The 16,838-nt window shown below is 32.9% G+C and overlaps 1 protein-coding gene across 1 annotated transcript; it reads left to right on the top strand.

The window, feature by feature from the left end:
* Positions 1 to 10,660: 10,660 nt before the first annotated feature.
* Positions 10,661 to 14,390, top strand: LOC132030892 (mediator of RNA polymerase II transcription subunit 20a-like). The gene is made up of 5 exons (XM_059420663.1): positions 10,661 to 10,808; positions 10,894 to 11,036; positions 12,429 to 12,607; positions 13,167 to 13,256; positions 13,793 to 14,390. Exons 1-5 carry the CDS (start codon positions 10,684 to 10,686, stop codon positions 14,033 to 14,035), a joined length of 780 nt encoding a protein of 259 aa, XP_059276646.1. The 5' UTR covers positions 10,661 to 10,683; the 3' UTR covers positions 14,036 to 14,390.
* Positions 14,391 to 16,838: the final 2,448 nt, after the last annotated feature.

Here is a 16,838-nt window from a genome sequence, read left to right as displayed (position 1 = left end):
GGAAAGTCGAAAAAATCTGCCAACCACTTAATGGCGCTCTAAAGGATATATTTTAGAGTCGCCACCTAATTTTTAGGAAATTAAGAAAATCAATTCAAAAAGGGTTCATTTAAAATAGCTATTTTATGACTATCCTAAAAGAAACCTAATCTACCAAAGTCTGGGTAAGGGTTCTGGTGATCCCCCGGGGAAGGTGTTAAGCACCCCAGTATTAAAGATCCGCTCAGTCGCGGTTTAGTTACGGGTTCTAATAGTGTGCCTTATGATTATAAATCATTTTTGATAAAATTGCTTAATTTTAGATTTCCGCAATAAAAGAGTATTATTTACATGCAAAAAATCATTTTTTAAGAAATTGTCGAAGTATAGTTTTGCTCAAAATTGAGCATGGAGTATTTGGATTAATACCTAGGCTAATACCAAGGCTCTTAGCCTAGGTAGGACTCTACATAAGTCCACCCAAAAAGGTTTTGAAAAAGAAGCGTTTTAAGTTTTGAAAATAGTTTTTTATATAACATAGTTTTGGCATACTATAGTATTCGTATATAAACCGTGATTTATTTAACTAAATTATCCAATTTTATACAAGTTTTGGTCTATTTTTTACAAGTTTTATACAAATTTCACACAAGTCTCAATTTTATCAATCCAAAAAAAAGTCCCAAAATAGTCCACATCAGACCCGTCCCAGAAGTTCTGAAAGTGTTAATTTAAGTCCATAAGGTTTTTCGAAATCAAGCAGATTTAGTCCTTTAATAATCCAAAGCAGTCCAGTTCCAATTTTTATGTTGTATAAACGTTAATTAATGTATATATAAAAAATATTTTAGCGACTCAATTACACAGTTATGAGCATAAGGGTGCCAAATATAAAATTTAAAGCTCAATTAATCATAATTTAGAGGCACAAATGTAAAAGTTTGAGGGACTTGGGCCGACCAAGCCCAAGAGAAGAAGTAAAATGCAATTTTAAATTCAACGTATGCTCCATATGCGTTGCCCGTCCATATTTGAGATTGACTCGATCTAGGAAAGTTAGTGGGTTTCGTTAGGGCCCACCAACTCTTACTGGGGCAACCTAAAGATCAAAATGGAGGGTATTGAATCAACTGTTCAAACACCAAGACTTTGACACCTTAATAATAAGTCCTTTCTTCTTCAAAATTTTATGTATTCTATATATATTAAGTAGATAGTAGTATATATATATATATATATCTTATGGTTTTAGTAGAGGGGTATATTTAGTATATATCAGTGCTATGCTTCTGCTTTTTTATAGTATATATAATGTATATGTATTGTATTTTTGTAGGCTAGAACACTTAGTGTTGTTTTTAACTTAGGATTTTTTTCAGAAAAAGAGAGACCCTTAAAACAGCCATATGGCTTGCTATTTATAGCAATCAAATTAGGGTTTAGGTATAGAAAGGGGAATAAAAACAATTATCCCAACGCATAAATTCCCCCCAAATCTTACCCAATATTCAAAAAAAAATTCAAAATTCCCCTAAAGGGCAGGTTAATTCTCAGCAAATATGCCCGAATGTACTATATTCTAACAAGAAAACAGCCGTATTGTACCAGAATTTATCCAAAAATCCCATAAAATCAGGAAATAGTACACTAGTCATCGAAATAGGTACAATCATAGGACAATAACGTAAACAAACGTACTAATGGATAGAAACCCTCCTAAATTCGTACCCAACCACAGAATCCTAAGGGAATTTCCCCTAAAACCCCTTCAAATTTGTATTGAGTAGCACAAGATGGCTAAGAGTTCATGACTCCGCCCATGGCATCCTCAATACTTGAAGGGATTCGGGTAACACCTTTATTAGGGTTAATTTTAGGAATTAAAATGTGAATTGAATTAAATTAAACCTGATAACCGATAAAATAGAGGATGGGGATGAAAACCCCCCAAAAATTAGGCCTGAAATAACCATGGAAGTGGCTGAATCAAGCTCGCGATCAAACCCTAGAAAAATCGCCTCATTTGGGAGAGAAAAAGACGAGGGTGCGGGTGGAAAAAACATTTAAATTAACCCCCTTTTTATTTAATATATATATATATATATATATATATATTAATCATTTAGGCTAAATAAAAATTAAAACTCGTAAAGTAAAAATGCAAGCTTTAAAACAAGCCCAATATTGATATAGTTCCGGAGGATATTCAAGAGTATGAAAAATGCGGTCAAGAGTAAACCGTAATTTATACGTCGTTTTAATTAACAATTTTTCTGAGCTAGACGGAATGGGATGTGTATCTTCTTTTCAAATCACGTTTGTGAAAGTAAATAACCCGTAATTTGTTGTATTCATTAATTTTTTATGAAAAATAATAATTAAACGTCAGTTTTGCAATTTTCTCGAAATTTTTAATTTTTTAATTTTTAAAGGGCATCCTCACCCCGTCTTGGACTCGGGAAATATGGAAATTAAAATATATGTTTTATGCGGTGAAAATTAGGTGTCAACAATGTTAATTATATATATTTACTTAATCCCAAAAGCTAGCTCATGAGGGGAGGGTTGCCCAAGTCCATATAAGTAAACCACCAGTCCATTTCCTAACCAATGTGGGACTCTAGCCCACTCCAATATGCCTCAACTTCAGCCGTATGTGGTTAAGTTTAATCATCTTTGTCTGAACTTTAGCTATTTTGTCTGACGTTCAATCATTTTTGGCTAAATTTCATATAGAAATGTCTAAACTTTGACCATATGTAACTTCAGACACGACATGTCTAAAGTTATTCTGAAGTAGCTGTAACACTCCATAAATTTAGGTTAGGTGTGAATTGTTAAATTAGTATTAGTGTGATATTTTAGCTATATAAAGTCCCACCGGGATGAGTTTGGGTGGAAATAGTTGTCTCAGAATAAAAACGGATAGCGAGGTGCATAAGATTCAATAGAGTCAGCTAAGTTTTCGATAGGTCTGTCTTCCAGCTTGATTTCGTGAGAATATGTTGGAAATTTAAGAAAACTTAAAATATGAAAGTTGTAATCCTTTGAAATATCTTTCAAAAATATGTAGTGGACCCCAAACGGAGCTCTGTACATTTTACTAAAGCGTGCTCTTGCAAGCCCCATTTTTATAATGTTTAAGCGTAGGAGGCTCGCCGAGCGAGTGCCAAAGTGAGGCTTACATACCAATACAATTTAAATATATGTTTATTTCACGATGAAGTCCAATTTAGCGAGGTGTGTTCACCACAATTATATATATTTGCTTTGGAGCTCCGCTCTCAATTAGCGAGGTTTCGTAAACTAGTTTCATGTCATGTCGGATACTCGATGGGTACTTCGCCCCTGGCCTATAAAAGCAACCCTTAGATGATTTTATGTCATTTTGAAGTTCCAACTTTGTTCTAACGCCCTACTAGGCTACGGACTTTAGCATTTTCTCCTCTCCTCATCCTCCAACGTCATTTGGTCAAATTATGTAAGATCACTCTAACAATTCCTAGGTAATATTTTAGGTCGGAATTTTTTCTAACATTCTTTTCATGATCGATAAGCGAGCCCAAAACATAGGATTTCCAAAGTAAATCCTTCTCAAGCGATTCAAAACTAGGGTTTTGTGTGTTCTTCGTCAAATAAGTAACTTTTTGATAGTTGTTGTAAAGGAACGTTAGATATATATATGTAGTGGCTTTACGTGTGAGAATATTGTTATTCTTTCCCACGCCACGTTAATTCATGAAATCTTATTTCTCCTCAAAGTTAGATAATCATTGATGAGGGCGAGGATGAAATAGATACAAGTTAATTATATATATGTATTGTCATGCTCAATCATGTTTCAGATAGTTGTATTCATGTATATCATTACGATTGTCATGAACCTGTATGTAATCCATGAATACCCATACTTTGAATCCCATGGGTTCTCAATTGCAAGTCATGAACCAATATTACTTTACTCCATGAGCCATGCATGTTTTCATGTTTCATACAAGTTATATTATGTATTTATATACATGTTAGATTATCTTTTCAAGTCATGTTTCCGAACCATGTTTACAAGTTATGTTACAAGCAATGCTCACAAGTTATTTTTTACAAACCATGGGCTCAGATGCCACTTATATTTGTGTTCATGTTTTTGGGAGTTGCACAGACTACCGAGAAGGCTCAGATAGCCTGAAACTAAGTATGCCAGCGGAGGATAAAGGTCGCTCCGCCCAGTTAGGATGACACCTTCATGTTTTCTGTTACTGGATATTTTATGGATTTATTCATATCATGTTCATGTATCGTACCCCCGCGAGGTACGAGATAGCTTAGCTGATTGGGCAGAGATCAGACGCCACGTGCTCACGTGGTGGTTACATGTCGTTTATACTAATGCTCGCCCACTTAAAATATTTTACTCATGTTACATATATATGTTCATGTCAGATGTTTCTCATGCTCATGATCAGCTTATAGTTCAGTCTCAGTTCCTATTATTTCATTTGCCATGTTTATTCATTCAGTTGCTTTACATACCAATACAATTCAAATGTACTGATGTCTCTTTTGCCCGGTGTCTGCATTTCACGATGCAAGCATTGATTTACAGAACGACGGATCTGCTCGTTAGGACTTCACACATATTAGCTATTGGTGAGCCCCATTTTATTTGGGTATTATCCTTATTTTACTTTCATGTTATGTCATGCAGTAGAGGTATGCCGGGGGCCTTGTCCAGGTGAACAGTTTAGTATTCAGATTCATGTTAGAGGTTTCATAAACTAGTTTAGCAGGTCATGTCAGATATTCAATGGTACTTAGCCTTTTCGGCTACATATTCATGATGTTCCGCACTTATGTTTTTAAAGTATTTTCAGTATTATTATGATATCACATGCTTTATTCAGATTTTTCATGTTTTAACTTATTCCGCATCAGTGCATGTCCCATGTTGATTCAGCAAGCCATGTAGTTCGCTCGGTCACATGCATGAAATTGTACCAGGAACAAAAGACGAGTGTCGTATTATGTCCAGTGCCATGGTTCCCTTTTTGGCATGACAAATGTAGACATATACAAATTTTTAAAATGTGTGTACATGCTAAATAGCGGTATCCAAATAGTATACCCCGTGAAATTTTTACATTTTATTTCTTGCCTTTTTTTTTTTTTTTTTTACATTTTATTTCTTTCCTTTTTTTGTTCTTTTGATGTGCAACTTCTATCGTGTATTTTACGGTATTTGCTCATTCATTACCAAGAACAAACAGAAATACTCCCAAAATGATGAACATTTGATACTTCACTATCTTTTAAATTTTGTACACCGTTATATACTGCTATTCAACTTTTATAGCATCATTATTATTTTAGATAGTCATACATTTATTATTTGCGTACTTTTCTTATATCTGTTAAACACCTCTAATTATAACAAAGACTAGTGAATCTTTCCGCGCTTCGAGCGGTAAAGAAAGTAGAACCATAATTTTTAATTCATTAATTTTATTAGAATTAAAATTAAAAATGTGAGTTCACTCGAATATTAGTAAATCATATGGTCAGAGAAATAATTAATCTTATACTGCTACATATTATAAATCACTCAAAATCAACCATCGTATTATCTTGAATTGTTACTTTTGTACAATGTTTTTTGACATCCGAACTATATACATTTTCTATTGACAGTATTTGTTATTTCTTTTATTTCCTTTATATTCTCCGATGATGACCGTATCACTCACACTTTGACTAAACCTTCTAAATTTGGGCGCTTGTCTTCATCTCTCTCTCTCTCTCTCTCTTTTTGATATATTTGATATCTTAATTTCTTGATTTATATGCATGTTTGTTACAAATTAGGTCTCTTCACATATTTGATACCAAAGCATATAAGCTAGATTTAGCTTGTAATAGGGGAGAAAAAAGGGGAAAAGAAATAACGATTTACATAAAAAAAAAATTTAATAGAAATTCAACATAATGTTTTGGTTATACATTAGTGTGGATAGAGTGGAAAAAAAAATTTACCGATGAATTTGGAATTTGAAAAGTTTTCAACTGAATTTTGTTTCACTCACAAAATTTAAACTTTTTCTTTTTTCAGTTTAAATGAATGTCCAAACATAACTCTGATTTTCATATAGTCTTTTCAACTTTTTTCAAACATAACAATTTTAATTTCCAAACGCCTACTAAATATGTCCAATTCAATATTACCGAAGATAATAAGTAGTGCAAATAACATTAACTTCCTCAAGAATTACAGGATACATTATTGCCTTTTCCTAAATAATATGTAATGCACGTGACATTAACTTTTTCAGGAATCGCAAGCTAATTTTTATTTCAGCTTCCTCATAAAGGAACTAAGTACATCAAGCCAGAGACAAACTAATCGCATTGCTAATTAATAAGAGCAATCTTTTGTCTTTTTTTCTTCAAGTAAATATATAAAAGGGTGATCTAGACTCTTAATAATAGAATTGAAAGAATACAAATCAGTACTTTGATTGCACTTATATTTCTCCCTCGATCAAATTAGAGTACCTGCGGTATAATAATAGATACGAATTCTACACATCCCTAAGTATTAATTATCAAAGAATGTGTCAGTATCCGTTGAACACAAGTAAAATGGAAGTAAATTTCCATGAAATAATTCTGACATTATATCGTTGAGGAGCCATCACTAAGCTATTACCTCAAGCCTTCGAGTAAAGATAAGGATTTAACAATTTCTCACAATCTAATTAGAAGTGCTTTAACCAAAATATTAAATTAAATATTAACATGAATTTAGTTTGAAATACAAAAGGTCTGAGAAATGTAAAAGAATGACCTTCCTAAAATAAAGTGTAAAGAAAATTAAGAGAAAAAATGGCAAGGGAAAGAAAGAAGATAACAGGAAATGTCATACATTTTTTAAGAAAGACAGAGTGAATTTTGAATCTAAGCAATCCTTGTAGCTGCAGCCTTCATGTGGCTGTATCATAGTCGTAAAAATCAAATAATATATATTCAACAGAACTAATATTTTATATTAAAAAGGAGCTCGCTCAAAACAACTCAACCGGCCAGCAACTATTCTTTTAGCATTCTAATTATAAATAGAGGCTGCAGTAGGACTTTAATATGATTAAATATATGCATCTCTTAATATAACTTTTTTTTAATAATACAAATAAATGAAACTTTCAATAGAATTTTAATTAAGACAAATAAATGCCACTTTTAATTGGTGAAACGTGGTGGAAATTTGTAAGTTACACTGAGCAATAAGAATTTAAAATGTACTGTACATTGGGTAATTGTAATAAAATTGGTATTAAGTGTCTGTCATATTAAATTTAATAAGTCTTTTCAGTTGTCTATTACTAAGCACAATAATTACGAGATAATTAGATTTTTCTATTTTATAAGTAGAGAATAGGCCCAAAAAAAGGAGAAAAAAGATAGATACGTTTCTAGGCCATAGAAAGATGTCACATCACCTTTTGTATGCCTAACTTTATATTATCTATATATAGATATAGATATTGATTTGACTTGTAGTGTCTTTATATAGATTATAAGGAGCTAATTCCCTGAATGGTCATTCATGCTCTGAGAATTGCCTCCTAAAATCATTTTTTTTAGGATTAGAATATCACTCAACTATCATTATTTTTCTCAGAATATACTAATCACCACAAAACCCTCCTTCTCTCCTAGTTGACATGTCATTATATAAATGCCAACTAGGAGAAAATGAGGGTTCTATAATTCATTGTTATAACAAATATAAATGAATCAATATCTAAATTAAGACTGAAAATTAAATGATTCATTATCGTCCTGTAATATGATGCATGTTTATTTATTTAAATTTAATGATGAGTCATGAGATGTTGTAGTTTTGATGATTTGATAAACACACCAAGGACCAGGTCCTTGATAAGGTCTCCTGAGCACTATACGAAACATGACGGTGATAAAGTCTGTTGCATGTTTCTCGCACAACCGCAACAAAGATAGCCGTATGTGTGCTAGGAGCTACTAGTCCTTGGAAAGTCATCATATATGGTCACATGTTTCTCACATGCTCTCTACTTTGGTCTCATATATATAAAACATATTAGGAATAATTTGACCTAACACTTGCAAATCAAAAAGATATATTTTTCTCAAGTGCAGCCGCCACCTATCAAGGTGCTCTCAAGAACAAGCCTCAACAAGCCAAAGGACCAGATCCCTAAACTGAAGATGCTTTAAGTTCTTAGGGTGTTTCGTCTTTGTTCCTTTGTTCTATAAATTGTAAACCTACTCTTCTCTTTTAAGAAGTTGCGTGTAGGTGCTTGAACTCCAAGGAGATTGCTTGTAAGAAGATTATCTTTACAAGTTCTGAGAGGTACACTAGGCTAGAGTTAGTCTAGGTGTATTAGTTTAAATTCTCAGAAGGTGTTTGTGGACTGTTCACCCACTTAACCTTTTGAGTGGTACATTTGTCTCAGTGAAGGCAAGGTGTATTAGTTTGCTTGGCTAAAGTTAGTCGAGAGTTGCTTGCAAATAGAACATTTGTAAGGGAGAGGAATTAAGAGTTTAATTCTTGGGTTACAATAGGTTGTAACTTGAACATTCCTCAATTTTGTGAAGTTGGAGATCATACTAGAGTAGGTCGTGGTTTTTAATCCCTTGAGCAAGGAGTTTTCCACGTAAATATCTTGTCTTATTTATTTTCCGTTATTATTTGTGAAAACAACTTAGGAACCAGGTCCCTTAAATTGTTTCGGTGAACCTCGGGTGGTAAAACACTAAAAGGGTGGACTCATAGGTTATATCATTTAATTTCTAACCTCTAATAGTATAAAACACTTTACACTATATGTCACTTAGGGTTCTATTGTAAGGTATCATATAATTATTTTGATTATTACCTAAATTTTATTGTTTCATACCGTTAAGTTCATTATTACATAATGATGACAAGAGCCATTTCATGTGACGATTAATTTGGTGTGGGCGCGTCGTTATTTTTTTTCTTTTCATTTTGCACTTATTATTTAATGTTCTTGTTTCACACTCCAACTCGACTCTCTTTTTTTAAGAATAACTCTACATGTATCATATCTTTTTCTTTGTATATTGTAGGTTTATTTATCAAATTCCTGATGCATGGCAGTATGATATAATGGAGAGAATTATAATCTATCAAAACTTGCATTTATCAAAACAACACAGAACAGTACAAATATAACCCATTTATGAAGCGATATGTAACAACCATCCAGACAAGCTTGATGAACCTTAGTTATTGAACACATAAATATGACACTAAGCTAATATTACATATTTAATTTATGTAAAGAAAAGTACACTAGTACAAAATCATATTTAGTAAGTTGTATTAAGAGTAAAACCCACTTTACCCTGTAATATTTTAGGTTTGAGAAACATACACTTTTACATTTTGATTGGGACAATAAACTCCCTTAATCTTAAATTAATGACTAGAAACGAGTTGGATTATTGCATATATTTTTGAAATGTCAAAAACAACCTTCAATTAATATGAATTATGTATTCTTTAAAATAGTCAAAAATTTAAGTAGTTGCGGTGTATAAAAATTGAATTTCATACCTATTCTACTTTAATTTTTTGCTTTTGGTATTTAAAGTCTCATTTTGTTGTATGACCTTTTTGTAATAGAGCTTCAAATTATCTTGATCCATTTTATTTAGCTTTAGTATTACTAATCTTGGAAATTTTATTTCATCGGATCAAAAAGAAGGATAATTTTATGTCAATTATTCAATATTGTATAAAATATTATTCTATTTTATAAATATTATTCTATTTTATATTATTCTTACATATCATAAGCTTTGTTTCCCCCAAAAAAAAAAAAAAAACAATGTCAAAAATAACTTTCAATTTATGATAATCTTTTATGCGCCTTTCAAATCAAGAATGAAAAATACCCCAAAAAAAAAAAAAATTCAACAATAATGTATATAAGTAAGTAAATTTTATTTAACAATCCTAAAACTTTGAGATTAGAAAATAATGGAGTACATGTTCATCTCTTGTATCACGAAATAAAACCTTATTTGAGTTTACATTTTCAAGTAATTTTCAAAACCTTTCACCATCATTCTGGTTATTGACTATATTTATATTGGAGATTATTACTTTTATTTAAAATATTTACCAATAAAATAGTTTACGAAAGAATCCGACTTTGAGTATGTAAGTATAACATGAAAATAGTATGTAAGTATAACATGAAAATAGAAGAATGATTTACATAATTTTAGTTGTTGTAGTAAAATTTCAATCTAATAATAATATAACTAACAAGTTATCTTAAGACATTTTTAAAATTTGAGCTCTAAAATAAAAAAGAAATATACAATAAAGCCTAATGGTCAAGTTTTGAAAACCAAAAGAACAAAACAAAAACCAAAAATGAGATGTATAAGTTTTAATTATAAAATATCATTACTTAAAAATTTAATCACTAAAAAATAGGCTACAGTTTATATTACTGAGGGTCATTTTTGACATTTAAAAATATATGTAATAATTCAAATCATTTTAGTCATTAATTTAAGATGAAGAGATTTATTGCCTCATTCAAAATATGAAAAGGGTATTATTTCCCAAATGCCAAAATGTTAAGGGGTGTAAAGTGAATTTTACTCAAATATTAATAATGTTACTACTGAATGTTTTGCTTTTTCCCTTTACATTTTTTTCAGGTGTATTTTCAAGATTCCATAATTCTTTCCTCCAAGAAGAACCAAAGGGCTGAGGGAAGTGTATCTGCAATCAACAATATGCCAATCAAATGGTAACCATTTTTTAATTTCACTAAAAACTTAACATTAATTATAGATTTTGGTGTGTATGTTTATATTTATTTTGTTTGTGGGTAGGGTTTTGCACTGGCGACCAAATGCAGGGACAACAGTGAACAGTCAAATAGTGAATGAAGTATCTCAATGTGTTGAAAGTATTAATGGTATTAAACAAGGAAGATGGAAAGCTACTCTTAGCTTTTATAAACCCATGCTTAGAGGTACTATTCCAATTTACTTAATAAGTAGTATCTTTGTATTTTTTGTTTATAACTGTGATTTACTGTAAAGGGGTGATCTTTTTTTTATCTGGATTCATTAAAAAGATTGGATTTTTGTATTTTTTGTTTATAACTGTGATTTACTGTAAAGGGGTTATCTTTTTTTTTTTTGGTATGGATTCATTAAAAAGATTGGATTTTTGCATTTTTTGTTTATAACTGTGATTTACTGTAAAGGGGGTCATCTTCTTCTTACACGATGTGGGGTGGGTGGTGGGTTGGTGGTGTAGGCCTGTAGGGTGAGTGGTGGGGTGTGGGTTGGGGTGGGGTGTGGGTGGGTTGGGTGTGGGATTGGTGGGTTGGTGGTGTAGGCCTGTAGGGTGAGTGGTGGGGTGTGGGTTGAGGTTGGGGTGGGGTGTGGGTGGGTGGGTATTTTTTGAAAAATGTTTTTCACTAAAAAATAGTAAGAAATTCACTTATATTCCAAGAACGCATTTTCCGGGAAAGCGTTTTCCATGGAAAAGATTTTCCTCCATACCGAACACACCGTTAGCTTCTATAAACCCATGCTTATAGGTATTTCATTACTTAATAAGCCATAGTAGTATCTTTGCACCTTTTTTATGTGGATTCATTAAAAAGATTGGATTTTTGGGAAGGTTTACTCTTCTGTAAGGTAAATTATTTATAAGTAGTATTGGAATGATTTTGGTCAAGAATAGAGCAAAATGGTTGAGGAGGATTCGTATAGCCGACCCCAACTTAATACGGTTGACTGATTGAATGGTCTATTTCGTAAGGCAGCCTTTTGGAAGACTTAGAGGAATTTTAGGGGGGGTGGGGGGTGGGGTGAAAGGGATTTGAACATTTACAGGGGCGAGGATGTGAAGATTTACAGGGTAAAAAAAAAAGAAATATTAGGGCTCCCATCGAGCAGCCTCTGGTGAGGCTAAATTCAGTGTCCTTTGGGAGAAAACCCCTGATCCTTCTAGGCTATATGTAACAGATGCAGGGAAACATTGATGTATTTGTTAGTAGTAATAAATTTAAGCTATTCATTTACAGGCTAGTCACACTTGATAGTGCACATGTGAACCTGCTTCAACCTCACTTGTTTTTTTTTTAAAATAATCAAGAAATTTCCTGAGGGCAGTGGTGCATATGCTCAAAACTCAATGCATAATGGGCCTGTTTCTCTACCTATCCACTTAAATACATGGCTTTTGTCTGCGGCAAGCTTCGAATCTGTAAAATACGTCTAACTCACACATCACGTGTTGCCTTCTTACCACTAGACCAATACATTGGGGGCAACCTTGCTTGGGATTTCTGTGAGTACTTTTGCACCTTTTATAGGAGATTTGATTGTGGAATGATATTTTTGTCTTGTAGAACAAGCAAATACAATGGAGTTTCCCCGAGATTTTTTAGGGATTTCGCTTCAAGAACAGCCCAACAAGTATTACTTTGTAATTAGAGGACAACGGATGATCTTGGAAGCAGAGTCATCAATTCAGACGATAATGGAGAAGTTGCAGTCTTACAAAACGAGGGTTGCACTTAATTTTGAGGTTTGTAATAATGAGATCTGCAAATTATTGTTTGTACTGCAGGAGGTGATTAACTTATCTAGCACCATCCACAGTCTTGCTTTGTAAATTTAAATGTCTATGATTGATCTTTCCGCATTTATTGTGCTTCAATGCTCCGTGAAGATTGAAGAACTTCCCCACTTGAATGTTACTATTTGCCTTATAAAGAAAAGGAAGATTGAAGAAATTCAAGATGATTACTGTTTAACGGACTGCATTTTAGTTCCTCTAATCATAAAATTAGTCATAAAATACAGCTTCAATTCTTATAGAATTGTGTCATCCAGTTGGGTGGCCATTGGCCAACTATACTTTTTCAAACAGGACTCATTCATTTGAACTGGCCAAGCTTGTTCCTTGCAATACCAAAAGCATTATATGTTGTTGATGAAGTTGTCTGTTCTCTTTGGTGATTCTTAGAAGATATTTTCCATACATGCCACTGTTTTGCCTTGCTCTGGTTTATACTTCAGAATTCTATAAAAAGGACTTACTTAGCACTACTTCATAATACTTATTAAATTTTTTACTTATATAGGGGTTTCAATATCAACTTGGTGACTTCCAGCTGCGAGTGGGCAAAGTTGTTCCAATCCACTCTGAGAGCTTGAGGGGAATAGTTATGGAGGTATGAAATAACTTTAATATATATTCTCAATTGAATGCTTGTTATGTGATTAAGCCTTTTATGTTTGTTATTCTGCATGGAGAGGACTAGATTTATTGTGCTTTCCTTTGAAAAACAATTACTACTTGTGTCCTTTTCTTAATGCTAAAAGATGGTCACATAAACATCTTTTCACTTGATGGATCTCGATTGAACAAACAAAGCAAAACAAAGAGAACTAGTCTGCGAAGACATCTACCCTCTGACTAGTAGGAAATCATCTGACTACTTCTGTTAGCAGGTTTTTCCAGGTTGGTCTTATTTTAAGGTAGAATGAGGAGATGAGGAAAGAGATTATAAGGCGATACACCTTTCCACGAACAACATTCTTGTATAAACCAAATAAAAAAGAAAGAATTATTTCAGCATAATCTTCTGTTTTTCTTCTAATCATATTATTTGCTAATTATTTCGTTGAATTGCAACTGTACTCCACAAATTTTAAGCTTTTCCATTTTGAGCATGTTGGCCTCACGAGATGTTTGTTTCTTTTGTAGATGGAATATCTTCCGATTTCCTCATGGGAGAAATCACACCAGATTATGGGTGAATTCTTCGACATATGGCAGGAAGCTCTTGGAAAAAGATCATTACCAGGTCATTTTGTGCACATTGAACCAAGTTTTTCCGAGTTTGGCCTCTCTGATCAATACACTTCACAGCACACAGCTGTACAGTATGCTAGCATCATGGCTCAAATGATAGCAACAGTTCAACCAGCACAAGCAGTTAGAAATTAGATTGTAGCAAAATGTTCTGTTGACATAATAAGATTTTAGCATTGTACCTGTTGTATTCTCAATACAAGAAGACATTAAAAGAAATGGTTTTCCTTTGGCACCAGACGCCAGTTCATTATGATGCTGTTACTGCTGCCTTATATAGAAAACCAATGTTAAAGACAGATCTAGTTAGTATATTGGCCTGAATATGGTGCTACTGCTACTGAAATTAAAGTGCTTAGATGATTTTAACCTTGGCCTGAAGCAGCATAGAGGTTACTCATATGGAGGTGCTTGCTTCCTGTAAATTGTTTTGTACTCTTTTATCTTCAGTAACAGACTGGAATATGCATGTAGAACGTGATGTCGATATGTAGCTACTTCTTATTTACTTGCAGCTAAAACCAGAATCTCAATACAGAGCAAGCTTAAAGCTATTTTGTTTTCAGATTACTGTGAAAACACTATGAGTTCCCTTTACCCCCTCCCGAATTCTCTACTTCATATTTAATTTTATCTATATAAAAAAAAATTAAAAAATTGAAAGTTTGCATGGTTAAATTTGGTGTGGGTTGGGTGGTGGGGATAGTGAGTGATGGTGGGGTGAATAAGAAAAAATTTCTCATTTTTTATAAAAGTTTATAAAATATAGTATGAAATAGGAAATTTGGGAGGGGGTGGGTGAGTGGGAGGGTTGGATAGAGCGGTGGTGTGGGTTAGGGGTAGGTGAAGATGAAGTGTTTGAGGGTGGTGGTTGGTTGGGGGTGGGATTTGGTTGGGGGGTGGGGCGGGTGATGGAGGGTGGGGTTGCTGGGGTACGGGTGGTATATTTCGAAAAATATTTTTTACCAACCAATCAAACATGAGAAAATAAGTAAAAATTTACTTATTTTTCACCACTCAACCGAACATGAAAAAATAAGTAGAAATTTATTTATTTTTCAAGTAACATTTTCCTCCGTACCGAACACAACCTTGATAGAACACAATACAATAACGAAGCATGAGAAACAATCATCCAAAAGGGGGTAAGTGTACACTATACCTTTGACCAAATCCCTAATATCCCATTTATAAAACAGCCCACGTTAAAATCTGTGTAGAAGTATTGCATTCTGCTATAACTTGAAAGTCAAAGGTAAATACTGAATTTCATTCTTCATTTTTACTTTATTTGATAACAGACTAACTGAAAGTTTCAATGTTTTAAACTTCATTTGTATAATGTTTTTTCTTCTTTTCAACTTCTTCAAATATGAATTATATTGCTACTAATTGTTCTTGTTTTTAATTGTATTTGAAACCAGATCTGACTGCTAACTGTTACTAAACGGGTATTACTTGGTTCAAATTTTTATTTTTATTTTTATTTTTAACTTCTGATTGAAATTTCTCTGGTTCATTGTTCCTTAAAGAAAATGGTTTTTAACATTTTTGTGCTCTCACTAAAACATCAATTTATGTGATTTAATCAGACCATTTGCTCCTTTAAATATCAGTCATTATAAATTTGTGTTAGAAAAAAACTATAATATTGATATTGAACAGAAATTAAAATGGTCAAAACTTAACACAAATAATAATGTGTCCTTGAACGCGATTTTGGTCCGACTAGGATGGAAATCTTTCTTTATTATTTGCATTACAATAATGGTTTAATGCTAACAATTTGCTTTATAATTGTCAAATCTTTTCTTGACCTTGAGCAAGAGCAACTATGAAATATTAATGCTTGAATTCCCCCTAAAACTAGTAGTGTTAATTCTACCACCACCACAGCAGGGCGGAGCTACGATTATGTTCGTTGATTCATCATAACCCAATATTTGTGTTAAAAATGAAATATTTATTCCAAACGCATTAAGCTACCCACTACTAAAAAATTTCTATTTTCCCACTGATTTCCTACTGAAAAATGTTTAGTGGCTATTTTCCACTGAACGTGGGTGGGAAAAACTTAAATAGTAGTGTTTTCACACGGAAAAAGTAGGAAGTTTCTCAGCATTTCAGTGGGGACCTGCTTCCCACCATGCGTTTTCCCTGTGAGCTAGTTCGGTGAGAATAAGGTCGGAAAATCATGTTTTATAGCACAAATTTCCTACTAAATGTTGGAGGGAAAAACATCTTTTTCTAGTAGTGACCTTTTCTAGAAATCAAAACCCATAAACTCAAAGTCCTAGCTCCGCCTATGCGCTAAGGGGTGTAATCACTTGTGGGATGAGATTGTCCATTGTTAATCAAAGGTCGGGTTCGAGTCCGGGGGAATAAAGAAATTCCTGATAGGGAGCATTTTTTCCCCTTATATGGGCCAGTTTTGCGAATATCGATGAGTCGAGCTGGTGAGTTCTGAATAGCAGATGGTTATAAAAAAAAAATATATGTTGATTCTAGTTCTATAAATCCTAGCAATTCTTTTAGAATGGATAAAACTGTGAAAAAAAAAAAGGGGCTTTTTAATAACTGAAGAGGTGCAACAACACAGAATACTGCTAAACAGGTTCAAACAGCTATAAAACTCACTTCTCTAGAATCTTCAATTATGTAATTTGTGTAATTCTTTTTCGTTTGTAAACAAAGAAGAGATGCTACTTCCATATAAAAATTCTATCTAATTAGCTTTCATTACAAAATGCACTGTACTTTTGTTCCTATCCTGGTGTGATTTGCCAAACTTTAACATAAACATGTAAAATTGTTGTCTTAGTAATGGCTAGCTAGTCTGATATTACTTTCTTTGTTCCATATTATATGAAGGTATTTTACTGGACGTGATGTTTAAGGTGTTGATTTAGACATATATATATATATATATTTGATAAAG

Source organism: Lycium ferocissimum, chromosome 9 (genome assembly GCF_029784015.1).
Source record: "Lycium ferocissimum isolate CSIRO_LF1 chromosome 9, AGI_CSIRO_Lferr_CH_V1, whole genome shotgun sequence".
Taxonomy (NCBI): Eukaryota; Viridiplantae; Streptophyta; class Magnoliopsida; order Solanales; family Solanaceae; genus Lycium; species Lycium ferocissimum.
The sequence above is the reverse complement of the archived record's forward strand: the minus strand, read 5'-3'. Positions and strand labels throughout refer to the sequence as shown.